Source organism: Lipophrys pholis, assembly GCF_963383615.2.
Source record: "Lipophrys pholis genome assembly, chromosome: 18".
Taxonomy (NCBI): domain Eukaryota; kingdom Metazoa; phylum Chordata; class Actinopteri; order Blenniiformes; family Blenniidae; genus Lipophrys; species Lipophrys pholis.
In genome coordinates this window covers 24,876,096-24,895,778 of record NC_137646.1, presented here as the reverse complement: position 1 = coordinate 24,895,778, position 19,683 = coordinate 24,876,096, and the positions used below count along the sequence as shown (strand labels likewise).

The 19,683-nt window shown below is 43.1% G+C and overlaps 2 protein-coding genes across 3 annotated transcripts; one reads left to right on the top strand and one right to left on the bottom strand.

Annotated features, from left to right (window-relative positions):
- Positions 1-1,036: 1,036 nt before the first annotated feature.
- LOC308123617 (uncharacterized protein) lies at positions 1,037-7,734 on the bottom strand. Of its 2 annotated transcripts, none has more exons than XM_080486182.1 (4): positions 7,548-7,734; positions 5,818-5,891; positions 4,729-5,085; positions 1,037-2,416 (listed from the first exon to the last, which is right to left on the bottom strand). In XM_080486182.1, the coding sequence occupies exons 2-4, from the start codon at positions 5,873-5,875 to the stop codon at positions 2,277-2,279; spliced, it is 555 nt and encodes a 184-aa protein (XP_080342308.1). In that variant the 5' UTR covers positions 5,876-5,891; positions 7,548-7,734; the 3' UTR covers positions 1,037-2,276. The 2 variants fall into 2 exon arrangements, with proteins under 2 accessions (XP_080342308.1, XP_080342309.1); XM_080486183.1 differs by lacking the exon at positions 7,548-7,734 and adding an exon at positions 6,761-6,890 and having other exon boundaries at positions 1,044-2,416.
- A 2,895-nt stretch (positions 7,735-10,629) lies between these two features.
- LOC308123618 (ribonuclease inhibitor-like) lies at positions 10,630-18,516 on the top strand. The gene is made up of 6 exons (XM_080486184.1): positions 10,630-10,777; positions 10,940-10,997; positions 12,877-12,999; positions 15,600-15,773; positions 16,057-16,230; positions 17,773-18,516. Exons 2-6 carry the CDS (start codon positions 10,951-10,953, stop codon positions 17,780-17,782), a joined length of 528 nt encoding a protein of 175 aa, XP_080342310.1. The 5' UTR covers positions 10,630-10,777; positions 10,940-10,950; the 3' UTR covers positions 17,783-18,516.
- The last annotated feature ends 1,167 nt before the right edge of the window (positions 18,517-19,683 follow it).

The window sequence follows — 19,683 nt, the reverse complement described above, 5'->3', positions numbered from 1 at the left end:
GAATAACCAACCCTGGCACAGGTGTTTTGCTACTGCAGTCCTTTGTTGGGTGTTCACCCTCTGATCGGGTTTCAGTTTACTCTCTGCTGGTCAGATGTGAGCCTGAGCGCAGCAGGAACCCAAAGAGCTGCCATAGATATCTATACCGACTAGATGCCGCGTGCCACTTGTCAGCGTTCGTCAACAGCGTTGCCATCTTGGGACGGTGTGTCCTGCTATGACGCTGGAGTAGTTTAATAGTCAGGCAGTCATTAAAGAGGACAGACTTTTGTGCTGCTAACGGTTTTTCCGACCAACGAAATCAAAAGACCAAACGGCAAGGAATAACATTTCACAAGGGAGAAACTGATATTTAACCTGATGAAATGTTGTCCTGACAGATATGTAATGTTCTAGTCTGGTCGACGTCCACATTTTAGGACTCGTTTCCCTCATTGTTATAGTGTTATATCATTGTTAAGAATAAAAGGAAGTTGAAATGTTATCAATAAGACAATACAAGTTGTCATGATTTAACCATTACTGTAATATCTTATTTTTTTTTTACAATAACATTTTTTTAAATAAATGATCACCAACTAACAATGATCATTGTGTTGTACCCGTCTTGCAACGACGATCAGACGTATTTGTTGAGAAACGTATTTGATTCATCTGTGCACCTCTGGAGCAACGTCCAAAGATGGCGGCCGTGTTGACGTATTCCACTCAATAGAGATTGGCCTGGCAACGCCAAATCTAGTCAACATATACAACTATGAGGGGCTCCAAATGGGCAGGCAACACAGGATGTAACGGGCTTCAGAAGCTCCGTCTTCTCACAGCAAAGTCATTCCTGTTGCTGACTGGATGCCTTTTTTCACATTAGAAAATGTTGGTGAGTTCTTGTAAAAAAATTAAAATCTCACTCCAACGTGCATTATGCCACGTTTAATCCAGAACGCAGCATTAATGCACCGGTCACATTTCTTTTTAACACTTATTTGTGTCGTGGCAAACACAAAGTAAACTGTGAAGTTCCCTTTTTTTAATCTTTCGTCTTTGGTGAACTGCATCCCAAGTGTGAACACAACCCAGAGGCCCCGTTCGCACCACAACATTCTCCCGTGAAAACGACAAAACGGTCTTTGCGTTTTAAGCCGTGAGTTTACGCAACAGCTGTGCTGTTTCCAGAAAGCAATCGCTTTTCCCTCCCGTCGGATCGCCTCCATGTTTCTCATCCATTTACCGCGTGTTCACTATTAATGCTACCAAAAGAGCTCGATGGTCACAGATTTGATGACGATAAGAGACGCAATGTTGAGACATTTCTTTCCTGCTTTTATTGTCCAAAAGCAGATCCAACCTGTGCCACATAAGAGCAAAAAGATTGGAATTGGATGACAAGACGCTGACGGTGTAAATGCGGTCTGACAGTGGAGGATACCAGAGTGATTGTGCTGCTCTTTTGAATTCAATGTGCACATTCACTACATCATCTGCATAAGTGAAGACGCATTTATTACCATCGGCAGAAAGGCACTTCAGTGTTTACGTCGTCGTGCTCTCGGCGCGCATGGACGAGTGGTCGTGTTGCAAACAAGCAACGTCGTCTTCAAAAGGACGCCGTCTGAATGCAAAACACTTTCTGGAAACCAAAGCACAAAGACGGTGCTGCTTTCAGTCAATTGTTGTGGTAGTGGTGTAAACGAGGCCTTAAAGTGCTTATTGTAGACGTGCTCAGGCACGTCTATATAAATCAGACAGCAGTTAGATTGCAGCGGATTTTCACATAGTGAAAAATTGACAATCTGCCCGCAATCTAATAAAGTGCTTAAAGGAGACTTGAATTGAAATAAGGTGCAATATGCCCACTTCTCATTCTCCTCACTTTCATATTGCTGCTAGCTTTGTGTAGCAGCCACATTGAAGCCTCTTGAATGATTTAATAAGCTTAAATTCATTGGACTGGCTTCACGGTGAAATGACATTGCATTTCAAACTGCACACCATTCAGACTGGCAGCATTTTAACTGGCGACCACTTACAGCAGTCTTGTAACAAACGGAGGTAGACTGTGTAGTGGTCTGTAACGGGCAGCTAACCCAACACTCATGCTTTCATTGTAGCATGAGGGTGCAGACCAACAAAACCGAAGAGAGGCCCTCTTGTCAGAGCCTAATTCAACTCTATATCTTAAATTTTAACTAATGTGTAGATGCCCAAGTCTAGTTTCTTTGTATTCTTTTTGGATTTCTAATTTTAAAAACCTGGGCCCCTAATGTGCACCTGCTACGCTAACAGCAGGTATTAAGAGTGAAATCACGTATTATAAGAACTACAACTGCTACTGTGAACAGACCAATACTGACGAAAAGCCAGATTCGCTCCCGGCTCGCTGGCTCTGGTTCCTCTTCTTCAGGTTGACCTTGGACGGCTGCAGAGAAGAAAGAAGACATTTCATGCAACCAGAAACCTCAAATGTTTCTCCACTAACTGCAAAACTTGAGAGATGCACCGATACAGACGTTTTGTCCGATACTGCATGGAGTACTACGACTTGGAAAAGCTCCCCGATGCAACCAGGCGAGTAATACGTGATGTCACGCGTCAGCGAGCACAAGCGGTAGCCGTGGTTTGGAGATTCTTTAATGTTAATCGGAATGACAAAAGTAAGACATGCCATAAAAGATAGTTGGTACGACACCAGCAACTTGATCAGGAGAGACATATGGACCAGCAGAGTTAGCTCGATGTCGCTCAGTACTTTAACAGTGACTCCGAGCCGTGCTACGTGCTACATGCTAAAGAGTTTCGGAGCGCGAACACCAGCAAAGCTACACATGATTAAAGTTTGATTGATACACATTGAACAGTGAGCTGCGCTATGCGAACGGTAGACTGTTGGAGGGGGTTCGCTGCAGCGCACAGCCTTTGCGCATGCTTTCCATTTGGAGCATGAATCACGCTTTATGGCATTAAATAAGTATCGTATCGGCGAGTAGCTAAAGGATAGTACTCGTACTCATATTCGTCCTTTAAAAAAAGTGGTATCGATGCGTCCCTAAAAAAAGACTGAAGTGATTTGTTTGTAATTGTAATGCAGCTATTTGAGCCCCAGAGTTAATATGTTTCTGTCTACGTCCTCATTTGATGGTTGTTGTTTTTTTAACGTGTATCTATCCAACCCCCAAACTGCCTCCCATTTTGAATTGGGGGGGAAAAAAAGCTAATGTTTCTCGATTTGCGTCTCAGCTTTCATCCAGGGGTGACGGTGGGTCTCAAAGGCCAGATTAATATTTGACCAGTGATCTAGAGCAGTGTTTCTGGACTGGTCCAAATTCCTCCATCGTCCTCAATAAAGTATCAGTACTTTTAGTGATAATCAACAAAATGACCAGCAAATGTGGCTGTAGAGAGAGAAATGTTGACTTTTATGCTCCATTAGTCTGATTTTTATTCAAACAAACTCCTCATTTCAATAATTTCAGCCTTTTCTTTTCTAACAGAGTCAGCTTTGTGTTTGATAGAGTAAAACAGATCACAATCACAAAGTCGGTAGTTTGGAGGTCTTCAGTTCTTCCCCTGATGACACTCCATTACTCAAAGATGGCCGCACAATATGTTTTGCAAATGTATCAATAGACACATCGCAAAAGACTGATTAAAGTGTAATAAATGACGTCTCCATATCGCTGTGTCTTCATTCTTTGCAGATTGGGAATGAGACTTTTATACGTGTAAGAAAAGTGTGATTATTTGTGATTACCGTATTTTCCAGACTCCAGATCACACCTACAGGACAAGTTACAGCCGTCATGAAGACAGTAAATGTTAAATGGAGTTCATATCCGTGGCACTTTTCCACAGATCCTCAAGCCCTCAAAGTGCTTTACAATATTCATTGCTCTGTCATGGAGAGGGAAAAACGTGTACAAGTCTGATTTATTTGTACGTGCCCAGATGTAACTGACGATCATCCAGGTCCAGCAGCTTCTGTTCCAAAAATCTTCTGGGAATTTGTTTCTCAGCTTTGAGCCCACAATTGGCTGTCCTGGCTTTCTTCACCAGAGTAACACTTTCTTTTTTTAGTTCCTCACATGCTTCTCAGTCACTATTTTGACTTTAAATTCTACTGTGGGGGTTTGACAGTCAGATACAGTTATTCTGTCGAAGCCTTCTGTTGCCATTCAGTGACGTACAGCGTTCACCGATTGTATATAGCGGTATGTTTTGATATGTGAGTTGCTTTTTAAAAAATAACTCGTATCACCAGACAACTAAAACAAATGTGAGTTTTAGTCTGGAAAATGCTGTAGTTTATTGACAGAGAACTAGCACATATAAAAACAAAATAGGACTAATGGCCCTGTAGCTCACTGGAATTTTGATAGTTTATAAAGTTTATAAGTATGGGACTTGAAATTACATCCGATCTATCGCCTGATCATGTTTTCTCCTGATCATAGTGCACTTGTTGCATACGTGTGTTTTCCAAATTGTAAAGCTGGTGTAACTGTATAATACAGCAGTACGTTTGGATCGAGATGTAATGAGAGCGATTCAATTATAGCCAACGACATGGAACAAAAGAATTGCTTTTAAGTGCCAAAAACGAATAAATCTATGAATATTATGAATCCTATCGTTATCGCACAATGCATGCTCATTTTTTTAAGTTGAGACATAACGATCTGGAGGACACCGTCTTTTAGAACGATGAAGGAGCTGGCGGTGACGTCGACCTACCTGTAACCATGACACCACACCTGCTGATGTAACTTTCTTTGCCAGCAACGATGAGGCACACGTATTCGCTCGAGTCGTTGCGCTTCAGGTGAGTGATGGAACACTCCACCTGGCTCCTGGAGGCAACCTGGGAGCATTGCAGCCGGTCCCTGTACTGAGGGTGAACGTACGGCTCGGCCCCAGACCCACTGTGGTGCCGGTAGATACTCTGCACCGGGGCGGAGCGCATCAGATTTATGTCCAGCGGCGGAGGGGGCCCATCGGAGTCAGCGAGGAACTGGAATGTCAACGTGATGTTCTGCTGCTCCTCCCTCTCGTAGCTCTCCTGAGTAACATTCACGGTGAGCAGATGACGACCTACAGGCGACACAAGAGGTATAAGCAGAGGTGTGTAGAAGGGCAGTGCTGGAGGAACGGTTCCAGAAGTGTACTTTGGACCAGAAGCTCACAGCTTTAAAAACCAGAACCTTCAAGAATCTCGGACGTGCGCCAGCGCAGAGGCTGTGTGAAGGTGGTTCACAATTCCTTTGTGTAGGAAGGAATAATTGAGCTTCATGGCACTTTATGTCCATACTCGTATCGGTACTAGGTATTGGCAAGTAGCTAAAGGTTAGTACTGGTATCGCAACGCGGCATCGGCAAGTAGCTACTGTAAGGAAAACAATTCGATCTTTTCATTGTTACTATCATCTGACTGTGGATGAATAATTACGGCTAAAGTTTGCTTAATGTGATATTTTGTCCAATGTCAACAAGTGTTATTGTTTAATTTTATCTGAGAATACACATCCTTCATCAACTACTTCAACAAAGTTACTGAGAAACTGCTCACCACACGAGTAGGTTTTATCACAAGTATACTTTCTAATTTTACTTAAGTGAAGTTCCAGTCGACTTGGAGGTTTTTCTGTGGTGCTGTCGCAGCAATCTGTGGTCATATAGTGACATCTCGTGGTCACAGAGGGTCAGTGCCGCCATATTTTCACATTCAATTTGTATGAACAAGCAAATGACTAAAAGTGTGACTTGTCATCCAGAGATTACGGTATTAGGGATTCTACTTGAAGCTTTGTTGAAACAGCTACTCACCCGCTGAAGAACTCAGCAGGCACGCTGCTACAGTCAGTAATCCCACCCAGCCCAACATCGTCCTCTGAGCTGGCCTGGAGAGTGAAGCCAGAGAGAAACGTTTCATCAAAACACTTAATGAGGCAAAGTGTGCTTCCCCTCATACAAGACAAACCCCACGGAAATCAGAAGACAGTGAAAAACTCGCACGCCGATTCCGTCACAATTTTCACACATAAACTGGAAGCTTGTTTTTATTCTTCATAATAGGGAAAATCCAAAATATAGATTTTTTTCACCAGAAATAATCATAACAACTGAACCTTAAAGTAATGTCTGAAACTTTATTATAATTTAAGTGTCGAAATACAGTAACTGAAAAACGATTAGTTTAGCATTATTATGATTTACATTAACAATGGTAAAGATAATATATCATTTATTACAATGTACTTAACACATGAACTTTGCTAATTTAATAGTTTGGTTCTTTCTATAGAGTTACTATTGAAGTAATACAAGTAAAACTTATCTTCTGTGTTTGAAATGTCAGGCTTTAAAGGGTTGATAAAACCCTGAATTCTGAATGAGTTTGATGTCTGAATCAATGAACATTACAGGTTGTGTCGCCAGATTTTATCTCCTGAAACCAACACAGAAACAATGAACGTCCTCTGGAAGTTAAATCAAGGAAAGAAACACAATGAAATAAGTACATTAACATTTTAACTCTCAGACACAGGACTCAGACTTTTATCTGCGGGTATTTTGGACTCTCAAACAGAGAGACAGTTCTCAAGACTAATGTTTATTTGTTGGAATCAGGTAATATAATAATGTTTTCAACTGTGAAAACATTTTAAAAACCTTTTTTTTTTGTGATCAAATCTGCACATTCTATCTAATTCAAAGACATTAGTTGTCCAGATCTTGTATATTGCTGATTATTTTCTAGCCAACCCACTGAAATGTTTGTGGCTCTTCTCACTGGTGTGGACGGGTGCTGGGAAGGGACAAACCAGCTCCTCTCAAGCAATGTTTCTGCTGAGAACTGGGTGGGGTTGGTGCAGGCAGTAAGGAGCCCAAATGTGCAACTGCATGAAGAAAAACAGCCGAAACTTTCACAGAACCAAAGAAAACAATCACATCTACTTATAGGAAAAAAGAACAAAACAGTTTTATTATTTTAAAGTGCTTTTAGTTTTTTACTTTCACTTTCAGTGAGTCGACAGTCCTCCGCCAGAACATGTAGATAAAGGAAAACAAACATGGCAATTCAGAGCAAATGTGCAACATAAAGCATGAAACGAATGACTTCCGTCGAGTTTCGGTTTAAACGACACTATAATGCTAAAATGCGCGTGACGCAGTGACACAAGGCTCATAAAAACGCAATTTTTTTTCCTTCCTCTCGTCGAGTCTCGACGGTGCAGTACGGAAGAGTTTTAGGGCCACTGAAGAAAAAGAAATTTGGAGGCTAAAAAAACACAAAAAAACCACTTTAATTTTCGACTTTTTCTGAAGCGCACGAAGGTTGTTTTTTTTTGTTTTTTTCAGCGTCCGAATTTTTTTTTTTCCTTCAGTGGCCCTAAAACTCTTCCGTGGTGCAGAGAACCGTAGGGAGACACAGGCGGAATTTCACGGAAATATCTGCAGCGATAACGGTGGTCTTTACGTGGGAGAAACTAGGAAATGTGCGTGAAAGGAATATGGACGGGAGGCAGGAAATGGATGCAAAAATAAAAACATACCTGCCAAATGTTCCCAGTCTTCAGCCTGCTTCTTCGTTTGTCCCTCGCAGCTCCAAAGAGGTCGACTTATCTGCTCTAATGTTCTGAAGTATGTTTATTTTTTCTCCCAAAAACTAAGGAACGCCGTTCTCCTGCTCCCGTTCGTCCGGAGCAGCGTAACCACAGACGTACCCACGAGACGCCGCCCAGCCTGTGTCCGCCTACCGCTCCGATACGTCAGAGCGGCCGCCATCTTGTGAGGGGCAAGTCTGACCCGTCAGCCTAAACAAGTCTCTGTGACCGCGATGTGTTTTCTGAAGAAAACCACGCAAATATACATTTACTTGACTGTGAAGAATCATTGCTTTCATTTTTTTTATTTTTTGAATAAAAAATTATTTCATGTATTTATTTATTTATTTATTTAATGTAGCATACTTATAGAAAGTATTGAGAGGAAATGAAAGAAGTTTGCAAATGGGACATTGGGACGCTGTACTCTCCTTTTAGAGCAGCAACATGATGGAGCCCATGACAAATATATGCAAAAGCGTTTATTTACACACAATGTGACATTTATGTACAATGAACACGTACATTAGGGCACAAGTTATAACTTTTCTGTGTAACAAAATTAGATTTTTTTAACATATTTACACACTTATTTTTTCTTTTGCCCTTGGGCCAACAATATGATGTGATTGAGAGCCTTCGGAGTCAGAACAGTTTTTGCTCTTGCAACAGGGAGAGACCTGGAGTCTCCCCCTGTTGCCTCCTCCATCAGAAGTTGGCATGGCTGCCGTACACGACCGGGGGGGAACGCACAAAGAGAAGAGAAGAGAAGAGAAGAGAAGAGAAGAGAAGAGAAGAGAAGAGAAGAGAAGAGAAGAGAAGCCTGAGCAGCTCTATCTAGACAGTCAGATGATTTCTTAGATTAAACCAGCCTGAGCAGCTCTATCTAGACAGTAAGATGATTTCTTAGATTAAACCAGCCTGAGCAGCTCTTATCTAGACAGTAAGATGAAGCAGGAACATGAATTAACAAAGAAGCAACAACAAAAGAGGAACATTATTTTTAGAGTTTAAGCAAATGATGACAGAGAACAAGCAACTCCAGAAGGGTGTGGCTGGAACTGTTGTGCGGGGACTCGTAGCGACACCCCGGGGCCCGAGGCCATCGGGCCCGGACATCGCCACTCCGGCAGACGGCAGCCCCCCAGGCCTGGGGAGGCCCCAGCGAACCACCCCAGAGAGCCATGCCCCCGCCCAGAAAGCACCAGATGGAGAATGCAGAGAGGAATCCCCCCCAGGCAAGAGGAGCCCACAAGAGAAGGATAAAGGGCCCCAGGCCCCGACCCAAGCCGCCAAGCCGAGAAAAGGCCGGAGCAGGGCCCCCAGGCCGAGCGGGCCGAGAGCCCCCCCAACTCCAGCGGTGAGGCCCGCCGCACCCCCGGGAGCCGGCCCACCCACCACCCCCCCCCCCCCAACCCAGCAAGGCAGAGATGGCCGCAGCCGCCGCTCCCCCGACCAGCCCCGCCCCCAGACCAGGAAAAGCAAAGGCCCGAATAGGCCCCGGTCGTAGGACAGTAAACTCTCCACCCCCAGGAGCCTCATAACCCACCCCCCACTTTCCCACCCCATGATTCTCCCCCCGATCTTGAGAGATACACCCACACCACCACCCACCCCCCCCACAGACACCCACTCCCACCCCCATCCCCACCCCGACACAGACGCAGACACAGACACAGACACAGACACAGACACTCACACGCTCACACACTTGGGGGGGGAGGGATGATGCCTCTCGCCCCCGAGGCCGCCAGCCGGGCCCCCCACCCGGCCACCGCGATATCCCATCCTCCAGTAATCCAACAGCGAATAGGGAAGGAGCACCGCACCCCAGAACCCCACGAGCGCCACGCCCGAGGGAGCGCGCCCCCCGCATTCCAGCCGCACTCACCCCGGGCCGGGGTGGGACCCCAGCGGGAGGTGCTGGGGGGAGCCACATCTCCCGCCCTCCCCCAACCCTGTGTAGTTACTATTTAGTTAATATTTACACACAATAACATATTTACCTATTATACTTTCATTTATTTTTACAGTTACCTTTAATATTACATAGAAAATAATAGTTACATATTTATTTATTGTGACACATTTATCTATTATTCCATATTATATGGCATATTCTCTTTCAGCTCTTCATTTATTAGATTTTTCACTCTCAGTTCCTCCAGAAGACCCCCCACTGTGCTCTTTGCCCTCCGTTCTCCATCTTTTCATTCCTCTTCTCTCTTCTCAGACTCTCCACCTCGGCCATGGCTTCACTGAGTCTGGCTGTCAAAGCATCAGGACATGTGGGCAGTGATAGGAGAGGTCCTAGTGAGAAAAACAGATGGACATGTTCAGAGTCCTGTGTTATCACATTAATTCACTGCTTGTGCAACGTGCAATCAATTGATCTGCTATCCTAATCAATATATATAATAATAATGTTTGTGTACATGTCAGTATGTCTAAAAGGAGTGAGGTGTGACATGTTGCTCAGCTGTTTGAGCACAGCCAGACAGTACTTCCTACTGGGATCAGGCTGAGGTTCTCCTGCTGGAACCGGCGGGGAACAGTACACTGACTGGTTCTGACCAACACATTTCTTTTGAACTGTAATATTCTACACACTGCAACTAAAATATCCTCGGTTAGATGAACCGAATAGACGTTGATGTTGTTGTTGTTGTTTGAGGGCGAGCTTAAGCCAGGGAATAGAGAGCATTTATCACGGCTCCAGCTCATCTATGTCCCAAGTTAATGTTATATGAGCTAAACACAACGACAACAACAAAAAATATGTTTTTCCTACCTGTGGAAGGTAATCCCACGCAGTCCATTGTCCTGATTTGGTCTGTTTGTACAACCAAAAGCAGAACAGTGATGCGGTATCGTTGCTGAAGTCCTGACAAATTCCACTCACAAGATGGCGGACGCACTGACGTATGTTCCTGCAAGTCGCTGAGGCGTCTAGTGTATATGTCTATGCCTCCAATCCCGCAAAATATTCAGTTCCGACGTCACTGATCACGAGACTCTTTCCCAGCAAATCAAGGCTTGACACGGTCCTTATGTAGCGCCGTCCTTGTGACACACTCTCCAGTGCTCCAGTTTCAAACGGACCATCGCTACAGGAAAGCACGAAGTCCTGCGGGAGTTTACAGTCAAACTGACATTCGACTGCGTTGGAAAAGAATCAGGTGATTGTTGGTCGATGTTTTGTCTTCTAATGTCCCAGTGTGTGTGTGTGTGTGTGTGTGTGTGTGTGTGTGTGTGTGTGTGTGTGTGTGTGTGTGTGTGTGTGTGTGTGTGTGTGTGTGGAACAGGTTTGTCCTGATTCTTGTTGCTTCTTTCTCTCTCAGCCTGACTGAACATGTCTGCTCTGGATGAAGAGCAGCTCAGGTCAGAGTCTGCGGACGGGTAAGAGACGTCTTGTCTTTTAGTTCAGCAGGTTGTTCCTATTTGGGTTTCTCAGTTTCTTTGAGTTAACTGTCTTACACTCTTTTCCAAGGTAAAATCAAGCCACAGATTACAATTATGAAAACTAGACACAAACAATCAGACCCTCCAGCACACTCAACAGATCCCCGCCATTTTATCAACTTTAAGCAGAGACCATGATGTCGGAAAGGTATTTTTCTATTTCCGTATTCACATTTATCAACCAAGATTATGGCTTGAGAAAGTTAAAGAGTTTTTAAATGTCTAACACAGGAGTGGGCGTAAACTGTTTTGTGTTTTATTCTCTTTAAGGCTCGATTATGGTTTCTGTGGGAATGGGGGTGGCGTTATGCTCCGCGCGGTGGCTGCTCCTAAACGATGTGTTGGTCTTGAAGAACTGACTCTAAAAGGGGAAAATAAGCTTTAAAAATAGCAGGAAAAATGCAAAACTGCTGAGAAAATGGATAAAAACATTGTTGTTCCTTCCTGTGGCCTTAAGACTCCACAACTCCTCCGAGTAAATGGTGTTCATGCTGCTTTGGTTATTTAAATATCTCCCAAATCCAATTTCGGCCACTCCTAGTGTGCGCGTGCGCGTACACGCGCACACGCACACATGCACATGCACACGCACACGCACACGCACACACACACACACACACACACACACACACACACCTGTGTCTCTTGTTGTTTCCTCGCTTCTTTATGTACCTGTTTGTTTGATAAGGAATGTATGTTTGTATCTGGAAAGTGCTGTTCAGGTTTGATTAGTTTCATAATAGTTGCTTGTTGGAAGGTGTTTGGATCGGCGTGGTAACTGTAAGAGGTATATGTCATTATATCATCAAGAGTATTGTTTGTTGTTATTAGGACAATTATGAAAGGATCAGGGGAGACGCTCATTTAGGTTGAGCAACTCTTTGTGTCACCTGAAACGTATGTTATTAATTCTTTACAATATTTTCTTGTCTGTCAATAAAGCCTCCTTCTAATTTGCATACAATTTGTGCGAGGATTTCACTTCCTGGTTTTCGGTCTCTTGCCACTTCAGGATGTTTTCTCCTGATAAACACCGAAGGTTGCATGACTGGGACTCGCCCCTCTCCCACAGTGACGTGTGTTTTGCATGCAGATTCATTCAGATCATGGGATTTTTATGTGGACTGGTGTTGGGGCCAGCTAATGCAGCTAGAGCTAATGTTTAGGAGTCAAAATGATTTGGGTCGATTATTTACAAGCGTGCGAGTTAGAAACTCTTACTTTAGGGGAGAAACTGCAGGGAACTGTTCCTAACACACCATGTGAAATACAGCTTCTTTGTTCTACCCTGAAACAATGACTTCCTGTTCTCTGCGGTTGATCTCTTTGGGTTCACACTCCGTCTCAGGGTGTTTGATGGACTGCTGTCGCTTCAGCTGGAACACTTTTAAAGTTTGGTTTGCCAGTTTTTGAACTCACGTCCAACTCTTATTTTGTTTATTGTTGTCAGGAAACACACCACAAGCCATAGATCACAATAATGACAATCAATCAAGACCAGATCAAATAGTTTCAGTTTCAGCTCCAAGGTCTTTTTCAACTCATGTATAGATTTCCTGTGGAAAAAGGTCATTCAGTCCATTGTAAATGTAATAATAATAATAATAATAATAATAAAAAATCTACTTCTGTTTCTGAATCGGTTTGAAAAAATAAAAATAGATGAAAAGGACTTTGAGAGTCATTGTTACTCTGAGAACACACAGTTCTAACGTGATGCTGAAACAGCTACGTGCGTGTGTGTGTGTGTGTGTGTGTGTGTGTGTGTGTGTGTGTGTGTGTGTGTGTGTGTGTGTGTGTGTGTGTGTGTGTGTAGACGTCAGAAGCTCAGACACACTGCAGAGTCTTCAGGATCCAGCAGCTTGTCTATGAAGAGTGACCGGTCTAAAGAAATAATTCTGCCAAACTTCAGTGGTGAACCTGAACCTTCAACCTCAAAGTAAGAAACTCTTTGTTTCCTTTTATTTCCTCCAAACCAAAGTGAGAGAAGTTGTGCTCACTTCCAGTTAAAGTTCCAGTATTTTGAAGCAGAGTGAGAGTTGAAGCTGGATCTTTGTGTCTTTGGTGTGTGTTGTGTTGGGGCCTGAGGATTCCATGAACTCCTCCGTAGATTCAGTGAACTGTTTCTCCTAGTTGCTCCCCCGAAAGTTAAACGCCAGCCACAATGGATAGGCCATAAAAGAGCAGGGGAGCGAGCCAGACCCCGGAAGTGGCCAATGAGGACGCTTGAATCACCACAGGGGTCCAAACCCAAGTTGGTGACACTCACGTTCTACAACGCTCTCAGCGATTCTCAACTAGCCATGGAGGGAGAGACATCTTTCTCCCTCATCAGAAGGGTAAAGAGAGCACCAAGCAGGAACAAAGAGACAGAACCAACGCCAGCCCGCTGGATGAGCAGGACCCAGTTTGGACTACATCTTCTGTTTTCCGCTATTTTTCCTGTTTTTGGGAGATTCTGGAGACCAGAGCCAGTGTCGTCTCCTCCCAAGATCATCCTCTCAGTTGCACTCCTGCAGCTGGAGCCAGGCCTCTGAATTTCAGGACGCTGAAATTAAGACCCGGTAACAACCAGTTACCACCGCCTCCCAGAACCAACAGCACCACGGACGGTGCTGTCCAGAACCAAAGAACTATCAGGGTGAGAGCGTTTGTCTGGGCAGAGAATAGTTAGAATGATGTTCTGTTGAAAATGCAATGTGTTTCCATGTGCCGCTCAGAAGGCAGCAGCCTTTCACGTTGTTTGTGTATGCGCATTCACGCGCACTAAGTCCAGAACGCTGGTTTTCCACCTCAGAACCAGAGGTCCAAGTGAGCTCCAGGCCCGCTGGGAGCTCTGTGTGGAGGAACCAGGGTTCAGAACCGAGCCTCACAGAATTCTCTGTCTTTCTCTTGTCTTCATCCTCTCTCATCTCTCCCTCCTCTTTCACTAACCCGCAGCACCCCGCTTATCAGATCGAGATAAGGTCACACACTACTGCATGTCAGCTGCTGCAGAGCAGATCGGTTTTGATCACAGGAGTTCTAACTGCAGGACCCGACCTCCCCTTAGGACTCTGGTGATCAGAACCGGGCCAACGGAACCGCCCGTTTGTTACGCCCTCGGTAGACTAACTCGCTCCGAGACCGCCCTCGCGCACGCGCGCTCGACGGACGTCTTGTTTATCTGGCCGCTAAGCAACCGCCGCGTCCCCAGAAAGAGTGAGTCATCACACCCCCTCGTCACGCACGCACGCACACACACACACACACACACACACACACACACACACACACACACACACACACACACACACACACACACACACACACACACACACACTTTGTACATAGTGTTTGCTGTTTAATAGATTAGATCTCCGTGTTAGATGTCGTTTGCTATTTGAATGTGTTGATTTATGATATGATTTCCGAATTATTTCTGAATTAATACATTTTTATTAATAAACGCCTGTTAGCTGAATTGTACGCTTCTTGGTGATTATTGTGTATTTATTGTTGACAATTCACTGGTTTGTAACAGTCTGTGCTCGGATCTCACACCTTCCAATCTATTTAAGATTGTTATATTTTATGCAGAAATATTAACTAACTTAAATAAACTTTTTACAAACGAGACTGATATTTTGGTATTAGCTATTTCCAGTTTATCTGGTGGTGCCCCGATTTATTATTACTACATAAATAACAAATTTATGCAAATTAATAATTGTTTTATTAAAAATTATTTTTGATAATTTTTCATTTTTTTTGTTTTTAAAGTAATTATTCAATTACTTTAAGAGTTGTTAATGAGTAAATGACCGTTTACTTCCATTAATAATTTCAATTTTTCATAAATTACTTGCAGTGATTTATTACTTGCAGTGATTTATTACTTTTAGTAATCTATTACTTACAGTAATTATATGCTAATAACCAACCATAAACCCCAACAAATGGAAGCACGAATTGTGCCGTCTACTGAAATATCCTGAAGGAGAATGTCCGACCATCTTTTCCTGACCTCAAGTCGAAGAGAACTTGGATCTCCAACAGGACAATGATCCACAACACACCAGCAAGTCCACCTCTAAATGGTTGAAGAAAAACTAAATGAAGACTTTGGAGTGGCCTAGTGAAAGTCCTGACCTCAGTCCTATTGATGCTGTGGCAGGACCTTAAAAAGGAGGCTCATGTTCAAACCCTCCAATATGGCTGAATTACAACAATTCTGTAAAGATGAGTGGGCCAACGTTCCTCCACAGTGTTGGAAAAGTCCCATTGCAAGTTATCGCAAACACTTGATTGCAGTCGTTGGTGCTCAGGGTGGCCCAACCAGTTATTTGTTTTAGGGGGCAAACACTTTTTCACACAGGTCCATGTAGCTTTGGATTTTTTTCTTCCTCATTAAGGCTGAAAAGAGCTCTTCTCCTCCTGGTGGCTTCAGCTGTTTGGACTTTACATTTCTAAACTCTTCCTGTCTGAACCTTCTTCAGTCTCAATGACTTCAACATCAAACTTTGTCCTCTAATCTCACTTCTTTCTCTCTTTATTCAGGTTGAGGGGCTGCAGCTTTTCAGAGATCAGCTGTTCTTCTGTGGCCTCAGCTCTGAAGTCCAACCCCTCCCTCCTGAAACATCTGGACCTGAGTTACAACCAGCTGCAGGATTCAGGAGCTGAGCAGCTGTGTGGTCTTCTGGAGAGTCCACTCTGTAGTCTGGAGACTCTGGGGTCAGTTGACTGTCTGTTACTGTGGTAGAAGGAGAAATGTTTGCGATGTGAGACTCTGATCCTGCAGTGAGAGATGGACTGAGCTCAGCAGCTTGTTACTGATGTGTGTGGACATGAGAAGGAGTGGGAATGTTGGGCTGACATGTGGAGGATGAGTGTGATGAAGATCCACAACAACAGAGCAGCTCATTGATCAGGACTCAGTAATGTGGAGCTGCTCATTTCTCCATCTACACATCTGATTGGTTCCTCATTCATTCTGCTGCTTTCTCTCTTTATTCAGGTTGAGGGGCTGCAGTTTGTCTAAGATCAGCTGTTCTTCTGTGGCCTCAGCTCTGAAGTCCAACCCCTCCCTCCTGAAGGAGCTCGACCTGGGTTACAACAAGCTGCAGGATCCAGATGTGCAGCAGCTTGTTGGTCTTCAGCAGAGTCCAGACTGCAGCCTGCAGACTCTCAGGTCAGTAGATGTTGGAGTGAGTCCATGCTGCTTCCAGCAGGTTTCTACTAAACACAGTTAGTGTGAGAACAAAGATCCAGAGTTTGACTGCTCAGTGAGGCTGTGAGAGGAGAACGCTGAGCAGCTTCAGGATTGGACAGCAGAGGACACAGTCAGCCAATCAGAGGAGCCTCAGGCTTGTTGTGTTAGTCTGACAGTGGTGGTCCTTCATGAAGCCTAAAGTGTTCAATGTGTATATCAATGATATTTTAATGTATCTCAGGTTCTAATACTTATTTTCTTTGCAGACATGAATATATTCTACAGTAGTAATATGTACAATGAGCTTGTGCATACTGTGAACAAGGATTTAAATATGATAAAAAAGTGGATGATATCAATGAATTATCTTTTAAATATACAAATAAATAATGCAATTATATTCAGCAGTCTCAAAATGAATTCAGAAATGTATATAATTATTGACGGTACCCCAACTGAAAATGTAATAGGAGAATACATTTTTGGGAGTTTTAATTGATCATGAATCGTCATGGAAACCCCACGTCAGACACATAAAAACAAGAATCTTCTAACGCCTCAATTTTAAATAAAGCAAAACTATACCTTGATGGAAATGCATTCAGTACTTAATACTGGATCTTGGTTCTCCCATACCTTACGTAGTATTGAAGTGTGGAGAAATACTTCCTTGAACACAATGAATCCATTAATCATGTTACAGAAATGAGCGTTTTTTTAGATCACACTCATAACTTGTTTATTCAGTGAAAGTTGTTAACATGTCAACTATAATAAATACATCAAGATATCTATATAAAGCATTCAATAAATTATTACACTCTAATTGACGTCTCTACAATTGCAGAGAGTTTGTAATTTGAAAGAATATGGAGATTTTACATTGCTGATAGCTCAATCCACTCAGAAAGGTTTTTGTGTGTCTTTATGTGGAGTAAAACTTTGGAAGAGATTGGAAATACAAATCCAGCGATGTCAAACTATTCACAGATTCAAACTATTATATAAACATCAGGTCTGGTCACAATATAGAGAGAGGGTCTTCATTTTATTTTATATCTACAAGTGTTGATAAGTACTTTTGTGTCCTTAACATCGTTGGTACTTTCTTTATTACCATTGCTGATATGTTTATTTTTGGTTGTATGATTTATTCATATTGTTGTATAGATGATTGGCAAATCAGTCTTGAGTCCATAATTTACAGAAAAATGGAAGATGTAACAGTGAATCTCATTATATAGAATATTAATTGAAAATGTGGGTGGGGTTAAATAGGTTTTCTTCTTCTCACCCCCTTTCAGGCCAAATTGGAGCTTATTTATTGTTATGTCAAATGTATGTAGATATGTCACAAACCATGTGATGGTTTTATCTCCCTTGTGCTCCACTGTGGAACGCTTTGCCTGGAATAAATACCTAAATACAAAAATACAATACAACTGTGAGCTGCTGCTGTGAACAGGACTGAAGCCCTCACTGCTTCAGAGACTCTCCTCATCTCCCCTCTTCTCTACGCAGTTGGACGTAATGAGAGCAGAGAGGAAGCTGTGAGTCCTGAAGATCCACTGAGGAGAGCAGAGCTTCATCCAGCAGTGAGAGACGGAGGAACCACCTGAGGATCTGCTGAGTGTCAGTGGTTCAGTGTGAAGAGCTGTGAGAGTCCAGCATCGAACCAGCTTCATCACTGTGTGTGTACACTGTTGGAATAATCTTACGAAAAGTTATCACATTCATTGTACCAACATTCTTTCTCATCTATTACGACTTGTATTTCTCCACTGTGATCTTTTATGGTCAGGAGGAATGTGGTCTGCAGATGAGAAGTGCTTTGAAATCAGATAAGAGGAACCCTAATAGAAGGTTTTTCAGAGCGGGTTGGAGATTGTAACTGAAACCCTCTCTGTCTGTTCTCCTCGCGAGTAAAACTATCTTAACTCGGTGTGTGTTCTTCCTTGCAGAATTAATAAATGTTCAGAGGTTGGACCTGACATACACTGTATATCCTCCTCCTCCATCATCTTGCGGGTGCAACAGAACTGATGTTAATCTAAAATTTTTAATTAATTTGCAAATTTTAATGAAAAAAAAAAAAAATGTATTTCATTTAACTATTTTGTTTCACCGTTCCATAAATGTGCTGTAATATTTTGACATGAACAATGAAGTGAAGTGATAAGTGTAAAAAGTACTCCCTCTTCAGTGGTTTGAAGTCACAGATGTGTGTCATGTGTAGAGAAACATTACTGATGAGTCAGTCGGCTCGCTGTGTGGTGACGAAACTGATGGCAAAATCAAAATCACGACATCTAAAACTGCCGAACACCACAATGTGCTCGACTCCTCAAGAACTCTAGAAAAGTCACAAAATATAAATGCTCAGAAATTCCAGGACTGTCAAAATTGACAATGACAAATTGTGAACCTCTCACTGATTCTAAGTTAGTGATTTCAAAGTAGACTGACAACACGTGTACTCACATCACCGGGCTGAGCTTCACCTTCAGGGAAACACTGAGAAAGGTCCACTGGTCGTCTCTCTTCGTCTTTCCTTCAAGTTCTTGTGTAGAAAATAAGGACATAGTTGCTCTGCGTCGGCTCCACCAGACCCTGGTGCTAGAGTGACCTGTGTGACGCCGGTCGTCTGCTCTAGAAGAACGTGTGGAGTCGCTCAGGTTGGTTGTAACAGCTGTTTATTGCGTTTTCCTGCATGTGTAACAGAGCAACATGGTCTCATGGAGAATTCTCATGGTAGCAACACAAACAGCACAATGCTAACGGCCAGCTAGCGCATAGTAGCCGTCCTTTTAAAGTGATAAAACCCAACAAAAACAAGGGTTAAACTTTACCAAAACATGGCGAAAATTAAGTTAAACGTATAAACAACAACTTAAGTACAGTCAAGTTGATTATTTTATGGATTTATGGTGACTTAAGTGAATATTCTCACAGGCATTTCAGCCACTTTACCTGCAGTAGTTCTCTCGATGTGAAACTGTGAACTGCAGTTACACGCTTAGGCCACTAGATGTCAGTGTAGCACCATTCAGCTGGATTTAATCCAGACCTTTTTAACTATGTTACACTCATCAATCAGGATTTTTACGGAGCAACAAACACAAATTTCTTTCCTGCACGTCAGTGCATCCATCTCCATCCTGCAGCCTTGATTTGTGAAGAAACCCCAGATGAACCTCTCCTGACATTCAACATGCCAACAAACTGAACTTTCACTCGTCTTACCTGAAACAATCCAACAACTCAGAAGAAAGAGAAGGAGAAGGAGCATTTTCAGTCCTCTAGTAACCCGCTTGCCTTGCCAAATGAGAAAATCCTCAACAGGAAACATGTGATGTTTGCAGGGGGGGGGGGGTTCTTAGTCACGAAGCACGAAGAGGCATGAAGTAGCAAAGCCATGAACACAGGTGTGAG

What these genes read in the sequence shown, in the direction of transcription:
- LOC308123617 (XM_080486182.1), bottom strand. Translation starts at nt 5,875, where the DNA reads ATGTTGGGCTGGGTGGGATTACTGACTGTAGCAGCGTGCCTGCTGAGT. An exon ending in CCTGCTGAGTTCTTCAGCGG is followed by an intron (nt 5,086 to 5,817) that starts GTGAGTAGCTGT and finishes TGTCGCCTGTAG; the next exon opens with GTCGTCATCTGCTCACCGTG. An exon ending in GTGTGGTGTCATGGTTACAG is followed by an intron (nt 2,417 to 4,728) that starts GTAGGTCGACGT and finishes TCTTCTCTGCAG; the next exon opens with CCGTCCAAGGTCAACCTGAA.
- LOC308123618 (XM_080486184.1), top strand. Translation starts at nt 10,951, where the DNA reads ATGTCTGCTCTGGATGAAGAGCAGCTCAGGTCAGAGTCTGCGGACGG. An exon ending in AGGTCAGAGTCTGCGGACGG is followed by an intron (nt 10,998 to 12,876) that starts GTAAGAGACGTC and finishes GTGTGTGTGTAG; the next exon opens with ACGTCAGAAGCTCAGACACA. An exon ending in CCTGAACCTTCAACCTCAAA is followed by an intron (nt 13,000 to 15,599) that starts GTAAGAAACTCT and finishes CTCTTTATTCAG; the next exon opens with GTTGAGGGGCTGCAGCTTTT.